Source organism: Lepeophtheirus salmonis, chromosome 1 (genome assembly GCF_016086655.4).
Source record: "Lepeophtheirus salmonis chromosome 1, UVic_Lsal_1.4, whole genome shotgun sequence".
NCBI classification, from domain to species: Eukaryota; Metazoa; Arthropoda; class Copepoda; order Siphonostomatoida; family Caligidae; genus Lepeophtheirus; species Lepeophtheirus salmonis.
Genome location: NC_052131.2, coordinates 18,447,473 through 18,458,411, shown reverse-complemented (window position 1 = coordinate 18,458,411; position 10,939 = coordinate 18,447,473). Strand labels below are relative to the sequence as shown.

Sequence of the window (10,939 nt, the reverse complement as noted above, 5' to 3'; positions counted from 1 at the left end):
ATTCATTAAAAAAATTACTAGGAATAATTTTTTCAATTGTTCCTTTTGAAACATGTCTCTACAGTTCCTCCCTTGCAGTAATATGAGCCTCCATATGGGGCCTAAACTTATAACATACGTATTTTATTATTTCACGATGGCCTTAGCATGCTGTTCCACTCTCAGGCCAAAGAAGACTTTAGGCTTCAACATTGGTGTGGCAGGTTTCACAGGGCTTCCACTCCATAGCACTCCACATAAAGTAATACAAGAGATCAGGTTTGGTAAATTAGAAGGTCATAGCTTTTACAACGGGGAGCTGCATCAATTTCAGCCTTAACTCCACTAATGTTGGCTTTTGTGTTTGTTGAAAGTTGCCCTTCTATTCCGAGGACTATCGTAATAGTTATTGGTGACATTATAACTGGTCTTGAATTTGTAAGCCAGGCTTGTGGAGATACAGAAAAGTTCAGCAGTGTCCATGATCTTGTCTCCAGCGTCAATTTGCACAGAGATTTTCTTTCTTATCTCCTTTATGATTCCACATTTTCTTTGTTTTTTAGGCTAGGAAGATACTAAGGATAGCAAATAAAAGTTGTTAAGTCCACGCACATTTCTCTTTTTTTTTCTTGTGAGAAATGAGCAATTTTAAACGTATTTTTCTAAATTAATCTTTGAAATAATTGACACGGACTTTTGTTACATACTGTAGTACGAAGGAATATTTAAAAGTTTTTTTAATGCTGTAGTATAATTATTATTTAAAGTAATTTTGAGTATTACTTCAAAATTCGGAGTGGTACTGGAATTACTCAGATATAAATGAGCTAATTAATTTGTAAAATCATGCAATGAATTATGAAAAGGGCTGGTCATAAGATTTTCCTTTGTTGCAGGGAACTATCTTTCCCTTTATAATAGTTCCATATATGTGAGACTAGTTGATAGCATCATGCTACAATGGAACTTTTTTTCTTTTTTTTTTTTAATACAGTAAAAATTTTTTTATATATAAAGTTAATAGCTAATAGTCGTATAGTTCATCAATTGTTTTTTGCTACTTTGAGCCAAGAGGTCTTCTTAATCCATATGCCTTGGAACAACATAATCTAGGACTATTTAATGAGGAATACCCTGTTTGTTCTTCCAAAGGAGCATTGGCTAGTTAAAGTAAGAGTTATTATTTTGTCATACTTTTTTATATGTATATTGGTTAATTTTTGTCTGAGTTTAGACACTAAATCCTAGCTATAGAAAACTTACTTATGTCTACCATGAATGTACATTGCAGTAGTTATTTTTTTATATTATAATAATTATTATAAATATAATTTCACTTTGAAAGATATTTCAGCAAAAAGCCAAAATCATCAAATATATTTTATAACTTATACATATTATTTTGGCTATACAAAAGATATAATGATTATTTTTATAGAATCTTAGGAATCGCATAAAAATAAAATACTAATCCTTGGATATTCCATAAGTAAAAAAATACATACATAAATAATATAAATTTGATTAAATCAAAACTATTTCAATGCCCTTTTAAAAAAAAAAAAAAGGTATATAAATAAACCAGTTCCAGTTCATAATGAGAGTAGTACAATTTATAATGAAATAGTCGAATTCAAAATGGAATAATCCAGTTCAAAGTGGCAATAGTCCTGTTCAAAATGGAAAAATCCCGTTCAATGCTGTAATAGTGCTATTCAAAATATAATATAATGAAATAGGCGAACTCAAAATGAGAAAAATCAAATTCAAAATAAAGACAGTCAATTTCAAAATAAGAATAGTTCAATTCAAAATGGAAATTTATGAAATCAAGAAAATAGTCTAAAAGAATCGGAGCTATAATTAATATATAAAATTCAAAAACACATTATAAGTATACATTTATACCTTTCAAGTCAAAAAAATGTGGTCAAGTCTTTGACTTTTCCCTTTGATATATATCACTAACTTATTATTTTCAATTTTAAGGATAACATTTTTTAAATACACTTAATAAGTCTATAATTAAATATTCCAATTTTGAATTGGACTATTCTATTTTTGTACTCAACTATTTCAAATTTGAGTTGGACTATTACATTTGGAACTGGACTATTCTATTTCATACTAGACTGTTCACATTTTGAGTTGGACTAGTCTGTTTTGAATTGGATTTCTCACATTTTGAACTTGATTATTCTCATTTTGAATTGAAAATGATTTAGGGCGAGACCATATTAAATATTGAAATTTTAGACAAATAATATAATAAATATTTCATTCATTGAAAACGACCACTCCCTCCCAAAACGAATTGCTCAAACAAAATAAACAATATTATGGTGCATTGAATATTACACATAGAATTTTGAAATTATCCTCATTGCATAATTTCATATTTGCAACCTCTTATCATGTTATATTTCTCAACCTTGGTAAAACATCATCATATGGAAATGACACCATTTTAGTTTTTATACGAATAAGAAAATATATATGCAAATAGTCGATTCACTAAAATATTAGACAAATGTACAGCTACCCTTTATGCTACAAATTATGACATTAATACAGTAGACTTAGTTAATGTCTACCATTTAAAACGTATGTGTCAAAATGTATGTGCCATTACAAAAAAATAGAATAATATATTCAATGGAATAAAAGCTTTTTCATGTGATGACTGATGAGGTATGGAAATAAATGAGAGCATAATTTTCAAGGCGAAAGTAAAGCAAAAATTTACTTTTATTAATGAAATGCATTAAGTCATGATATATTAAAATACATTTTTACTATATACATAAATCACATAGATCATATTTAATTATAGAAACAATTAGTTTCTTTAAGAAAGGAATTTAGCCTTTATAATTATTCATGATCATAAAAAATAAATTATTTTTATTCAGAAAATATCCTCTTATTACAATGAACCATTTAATAAATGTCTTTTTCTAACTCTTCCTTAGTGACCTGGGATTCTATACACAACGAGATTTAAAAAAATTTCACCAATGTCAGTATTCAAAGGTAATAAAAGTCGAGTTATAGTTAATAATTATAAAATACAGAAATTAGCATAGTTTGTAAAAGTAATACATATAAGGTAAGAATATTGAAATATTGAAGATAAAGTAAAAACTCAAAAAAACAAAAAAACAATCCCAAAATATAAATATTATATTATAATATTAATATATAAATTATCACACAAAAAAAAAGAATTAACTAAAAATCGCCAGAGGTCAGCCTCACTTCCCCGACGAAACCATGGAAGTATATAATGCTAAAGACTAGCCACTCTATAATAACAAAACTATGCTTCTAAATGTCTATATTTGCTTTTAGAGGTAGATGGTGTTGTGATCAGAGAGTATCGTATCGTGAAAGAGGTACCCTTTGTCGAGTATCCACGATGGGGGAGATAGGTTTTTCTATTTATTTAAAATTATTTGGATCTTTATAAAATCCCTTAAAGGCACAACTATGAAACAAAGTAATGAGGCCAAGTCTTTACTCTTTGAATAGATAGTTGTGGATATCTCTGAATAAAGGAAAAAACGACACATACCTCTTTTTTTACTCTTGCAATCACTCAATCAAATGGTTTCTTGAATAATTCTAAATCTCAGATCCGTACACAAGGATTGGGAAGACATAAAGTTTATAAATTGTCAACATGAACGAATGGTTGCGTATTTTGAAACTTCTTTAAATGGTTCTTATGTTTCGATTGACCTTTCCTACAATTTAATGTATATGCTTCTTAAATCTCAGATCACAAGAGATATAAATTTACCACCTTAAAACATGGGTAGATTAATAATGTTTGCCGGAAAAAGAAGCAAGACACATGTACTAACATTTAAAGGCATTTCCAAGTAACACTCCTGTTAATAAATTTAGTAAAAACATCACAAAGATTTTAAATCAGATCAGAAGATTGATGTATAATATTTGTATAAAAATATTTCTTCGGAAAAAATTATCCAATGTAAAAAACGTGGATCTAATTATATTGCTTTGTAGAAAAGATGAAGAAGTACTTATTCGGTACCCGAAATTTGCATAAATGTATGAATATTTCATAGAAATTTTTATGAATAGTAAAAATGAAATTTTTACTATTATAATAACAAATATAAATATATATGTATATATATTGTTGAAATCCCAAACTCACGTTTTTAAGATTATTTTAGCATAAAAATTTCTTTTTTCTGGATATTATATATTCATACAAGTATTTTTGGTATTTTAATTGATATGGAAAAGTGCAAATGAATGGAATAAATAGTACAATGAGACTAAATTTTCAATTACGGAATTATTATAAAACTGCAACTGTTTATCATGAAATTAAATTTTTTTTTTTACCCGGTTTATTATCTGCCTTATAAATAGGATGTACACTAACGAAAGGAACTTCAGTCAGTCAATTTTGATTGCTCATTAATTATACAAACTCCATTTATTTTTTTCGTTATTTCTTTAAAAAAAGCTTAATAATAAATCTATAAACATGTAGTGGCGTGATATTTATTTAAAAAAAGCTGGAAGGAGGAAATCATACTTAATTATTTGTAAATTAAGTACTGCTCTTAAGAACACCACAACTTCCGCTCTTTAATGTATTCCAATGATTCGAAAAGGCCTCACATGTGTCCAAAAGTTAATTTATAAGCAACTGATTATATTATACACGTTATCTAATTAGTTTAAAATTACAAAAAAAAAAGGTTATGTTTTGATCATTTTTTTAAATGAGCTTTTCGATGAATAACAATTAATTTTTTCTTGCCTAAATACTACTACTATATAAAAAAAATTACTCGATATTCAAAAAGTTTATCATAAAAAGATAAATAAATAACTTTTGTGATAGTTATACAGTTCTATTTTTAATATTTCAATTTTGAAATTTGCAATATAAAGTATTTAATTATTAGCCGGGTGGGTTACTTTTCAGGAGGAAAATATGGCATAAAAAGACATATGGAGAATTGTTTAAATATTGTTACATATAAATTTGGCTTTGCTGTAAATATAATATATGTGCATTTATTTATATTAAAATGGTCCATTATTTTTTTTTTTTTTAACTGCAGATTTTGAAATCCACAAAAGTAGGGGAGAACAGAGGCATGTTGCAACACCGTGTTGCAAAATCTTTTTTATTTAGAACAAAAAAAAATCTACAATAATAAAATCTACACCACTATTGTACAATATAATCCTCCGTTAGGGAATATATTTTTAAAGTGCGGTTAGTGAACTAGGTACAAAAAAAGTAATTAGTTACAAGACAAATAGTGGAACAATTATAACAATTACTTTATATAAATTTTGTATCATTTTCAACAATATTCCATCCATTTTGCACTCATAGACATCAATTAAAATGTCAAAATACTTGTATGAATATAGGATATCCAGAACATATATCTTGTTGGGGTTTCAACAAGATATGATTTGCTATTCTTATAGCTTAACCACTTTATGCGCATTTTTGGAATCCAATTATTACAGTCTTTGATGAGGTTTTCTCTATATAATATTTATATAAAAAAAAGCAATTGTATACTATTGTAGACTTCAATCTTTACATTGAAAAAAGAATGATCCAAGAAATCAAAAAGGAAAAACCAAAAAAGCAGCTTTTCAGCAAAATAGAAAATGAAATTCACTAAACTTCGACTAAAATTTTGGTTTACTATATGATTTAATATAAAAAAATTAATTTAATTTTCAGGAGCAAACTGAAAAGTATTTTTAATGAAATGTAGTTTTAAAGGGGGAAAAAAACATATCTTTCAATGTCAGAAAGTATGATATTCCACTTGGCTCAACAATGGGTTACAGGATTATTTTAGCCACCAAAAAAAAACATCATATTTTTGGTAATTGTTTTACCAGACATTGAATAAAAACTCTTTTTAAGGGTAAAATAAATTTTTGAGGATTATTAATTCAGTAATAATGTGGATATTTTTTTTCTGTATATGCTAATATATATTAGGCTATTAAATATTTTTAAATCAGTTAAAATAATTCTGTCAAAATTCAAAGAAATGATACATTGTAATGAGCGTTACAATGTATCATTTCTTTGAATTTTGATACAAGGTGGAAAGTTGCAACAAGTGTGGGACTTTTTTCTCCTATATTTTATTAATTTATAAAATAAAATGTAATATCAAGCATGTTTTTCTAGCTAAAGTAGGTCCTGAAGAGTTGAATAATATAGATTTATATTTTCCAATTTTTGTATTAGGTTCCTTTAATTCAATGGTTCCCAAAGTGGGTGTAGCGACCCTTTTGGGGTTTGCAATACACAACAAAGGGGTCACGAGATGACTATATTAAAAAAAATAAGAATATAATTTAAATTGGCATTACCTTGAGTGGCACCAAAATTTAAATAATGATGAACATACATATTTTATATAAGTCTCTTCTGCATCATTTTAAAAAGTTTATCCAAGATGATAGTGATCCACAAAAACATAAATGGCTACGACCCTTTAGTACCTCAGATAATCATTTGTCGTCTGATATGGAAGATGTTCTTATCGAATTTCTAGGAATGACCTCGAGGCACATTCAGTTCAAGAGATAACTTTTCCTGAGTACATTCTTCAAAAAAATAGGATATATATATTTTAATATATCTTCCTTAAATCAAGAAATAGTTTGTACTGAAAAGTCGATGCCACCCGTTGGGCCATGAAGGATGGGGTATATAGTCTCTTACTTCTTTTCAATTAATATAGTAACAGCAATCTTTTTGAAAAAAGCTAATAGTTTAGCTTAAACTATATTTTGTATCCTTCAGTGGGTAAAAAAATCAACTTCCCGACGACCACCACGCGGCAACACTAAATAATTTCTAAAACATTTTAAATGTTCTATCTCCAAGTTTTTTGTGCTGACTTGAACTATAAATCGAGGAATTGATTTATCTAAATTTGAAAAAAAAATTGTATATACAGTTGGCACAATTGGTCATTATGTACTTTTTTTTTATATTTGATCATTTAACTCAGAATATGTATGTGATAATAGAATATTGCTTGCATTGGCTTTTGAGGGAGTCGATTTTCTTTAAATTAATTGAGCCTTTTTTGTTCCCAGTGCCTTAAATTGCCATTGTGTTTTTAAATAGAGGTGAATGCCCTTACTCCAAGTTTCAAAATCTGTGTGATAAATGCCGTGAAGTGTGTACATTTGTCAAGGAATGCCCCTATAACTAATAACAGTTTAAATATATTTATTATAATCTTGAATGCAATCAAAGTAATGCACAAATAACAACATCAAAAATGAATTTGACCAAAAAATTATTTAACAAAATAAATTATAATAACAAATTAGAATCTTCTGTAAATCTCAAGGTTAGGATCAAATACATTGGGTTGGCTTTCGAATCTGGGAGTACTCGACTGAAATCCAAAGTTTTCAAAAGAAGAACTTTGTGGATTATAATATTGACCAGATTGGAATATTGGGATAGTCGATTCTTCTCTAATAAAACTTGAACTACTAGGATTTGATTCAATAGATTGTCTTTGTTCCTTCAGACCAAAAGAATCAAAGCCAAGTGACTGTTGACTAGAAACAAAGGTGTCAGCGGCAAATGGTGATTGCAATTGACTTAGTTCAAAGTTGTTGTTGCTAAATAGGGGCTGTTGACTAGATCCTAATGAGTCAGTACTAAAGCCAAACTCATCTGATTGATCACGAAGTCCAAATGAACCATACTTACTGGGAGATTGTTCAGATCCAAAAGTTGGGAAAGATGACTGTTCTTCATTTAAAATTAAAGGATTACTTTGAAACAAATCTCCTGATTGTATGGGCTTGTAAGAATCCTTGGGGAATTGAGACTGTGATTGTTCCAATGCAAATTCATCAATATTTGGAGAAAAAGAGGATTGTGTTTGAGTGGATTCGAATGTACTTGGGGATAAGACAGATTCTACTTTATTGGAAGTGCTTGAAGTAAGGGAAGATTGGGGTACACCTGTTTCGAATGCATTTCCGTCAAGTTGAGAGGGCTGTGGTGAGTCAAAACTATCAGCAAATAGAAAATCTTTATCTGGAGAGAAGTAGTTTTCAGATTGACTAGATTCAAAAGATCCAATGTTAGATCCTTGTTGATTAGATTCCAGAGAGTCACTGTTAGATCCTGATAGACTAGATTCAAAAGATCCGCTGTTGTACCCTGATGGACTAGATTCAAAAAATTCTCTGTTAGACCCTGATGAACTGGATCCAAAAAATCCACTGTTAAATCCTGATTGAGTAGATCCAAAATTATCAATAGTATTTGAGCTGAAGCCATCAGATGCAAAGCTTGGTTGCTGTTGATTTAATCCAAAAGTATTTTGACTAGAGCCTAGTTGCTGAACACTAGATGCGAATGAATTGGAGGAAAAATCATTTTGGGAGTCAAAATCATGAGGACTTAAGGCAGTTTGACTTTTTTCAAAGCCAGTGTTTGAAAATTTATTTTCAGATGATTCAAAACTAGAAGGATACGAGATAACATCCTGATACTCGTTAGGCGTGTAACTGGGTGGGGCTACCACTAAATTATCTTCACTAAATGAAGTAATAGGATCACCTAAAGCAGAACTTTCATCATAAGTTTCTCCAGGTACGTTTGGAGATTCATCGAAACACCATTTGGTTCTCAATGGCTTATCAACTTTTTGGGCCTGAGTAAACTTCAATTGACAGCTTTCCTGAGGGATCGTGGTACACTCATGAAAAGGAGTCAATTTAGGAACCAATTTAGTTTCTAATTTGCAGATTTTTTGAGGATTCAAATCACAAAACTCTTCGGGAATATCAATAATTGAGGTGATTACTTTATCATGACACTCTTGAGGACCTTCTTCAGTGACGCATCCAGCACCACAGATCTCAATGGGAAGCTTTTCACAGCTTGTATCACTAACAAACTTACCAGGTTGCTTCTCAACGTATTTGGTTGTACAGGACGATTCATAAAGTGTACGACACTCTTCGGGTCCTTGTCCGTTACATACCTTTTGTAGGGGCCTGTAGCATTTCTTAACGGTCTCATTGAATGCTTGTTGTTTAAAAGTGATTTGACAAATCTTTTCAAAGTTTTCTTCGCAGACCTCTTCTTGAGAAGGAGAAAATTGTGTGATGTAGGTGTAATGACACTTTTCCACATTTTTATGCGTGCATTCTAGTATGGGATCCTTTTGAATACTAGAAATCGTTTCCTTTTTTTCTATACAACAGTATCCGGTATCAGGATCATTCACGCATCCAGAAAAATCTATCCCACCAGGCACAAGTAATTCACCAGGTCCTTTTTCATCATTTGAAATCAATTCTGCAATAGAATAGCTCAAAAGGCTTAAGATGACTAAAGTAGCCTGAAAATATGGAGAAAGTATTATGTTTTTGTACAATATATATATATATATATATTTATGGATCAACAACTGTTTTATGTTCAAACATGTGAAACAACATTCCAAACTTTTAAAATTTTAATCTCATTTTTCCTCAAGTCTTCTTTTTACCTTCATTATATGATTTGTTGATTTCCTTTTTATTCAATGAAACAATTGTATACAATTGATGTTTGGTTACCATCGATTGATTCTATTTATACTATCATATCTTAATATTTTTTTTGGTGAAATGAAAAAAGAAAGAAAAATGCGCGTATGCGTATTTTTCGTCCGTCATAATATACACAACTAGTGTACTCAGTAAAACGAAGGATAAATCTTTTTAATGTGCGAAATATTTTCATATATTTAAAACAAAATAAAAATTATGCAAATTTAAAAAACGACTAATAATATTAAATAATTTATTCTAAGTCCTCAAGACAATAACATTATCAACATGGATAATCAACTCATTAACAAAACTTTGTAGATATGTTAATGAAATCTTCCCAAATGGATCAGTGGAATTAACGCTACGATTACAATTGTATAAACAATACCTCATGTGAACAAACAAAAATATATGTTGGAAATATGTTGAAAAACCTTTTTATTCAAAGGCTGAATTGCAAATTTTTAATACTTCAATCAAGGACATATTACGCAAAACTTTTAACTTATTTACTAAAAAATTATGCTTATGCATACATCCTAATGGTAGTGAATTGTTTTAATGGAACAAAAATGCTGTCCTTGGGAGCTTTTAGATTTGAATCATTTTTTATTGATTAAGTTATTAAGTATGTAATTGAAAAATACTCCATGTTAATCATCGACGACAAAAGATTAAAGGAGATTTGATTTTTTTATAAAAAAATCTGATTATGGTTTATATATTAATATGTATATATATATATTGGTATATATTCGAAACTAAACATTACTTATATTATTGAAAGAATGATTCTTCATTAGAATAATGGTTATATGAGCTTTGATCTTCCTTTTCAAGTGCATAAACAATTTGAAATCTAATTTGTGTAATCAAAAACGCTAGAATATTAAACTGATTGACTTCTCACGGTGTTAACTCACAATCACAAAAATATCCATTATATTTTGTTGACAAATCTTGATCCACCCGTCTCAATGTTTACGGTATGGCTAATTCAGTATAAGTTCCGTTTGATAAATAAAAGAAGTAATAAGTTATTCTATAAATTTATATACTCCGTTTCTCAAAGGACATTTTTTTGTTGATCCATCATCCATCCATATCTATATTTACAGGCCATATAAACAAAAAAATATAGTCTGAGCAAAATAATTTCTGAACGTAATTGTGCAAAAATTGGGAAAAGTGCAAACAACATCACAATTTTTTATAGAAGTATTCCAAAACTACGATATTAAAGTTCCAAAATTCAAATTGTCAACCATCTGTTGCCACACAAGCCTCAAGACGAGGTTTCAAGCTTCTGCTTACTTTAACAATTTTTCCAATATTTCTATTCCTTCTT

The 10,939-nt window shown here is 29.1% G+C and overlaps 1 protein-coding gene across 1 annotated transcript; it reads right to left on the bottom strand.

Moving 5' to 3' along the window:
- Positions 1–7,235: 7,235 nt before the first annotated feature.
- Positions 7,236–9,593, bottom strand: LOC121119818 (uncharacterized). The gene is made up of 2 exons (XM_040714625.2): positions 9,546–9,593; positions 7,236–9,395 (listed from the first exon to the last, which is right to left on the bottom strand). Exons 1-2 carry the CDS (start codon positions 9,549–9,551, stop codon positions 7,353–7,355), a joined length of 2,049 nt encoding a protein of 682 aa, XP_040570559.1. The 5' UTR covers positions 9,552–9,593; the 3' UTR covers positions 7,236–7,352.
- Between the last annotated feature and the right edge of the window lie 1,346 nt (positions 9,594–10,939).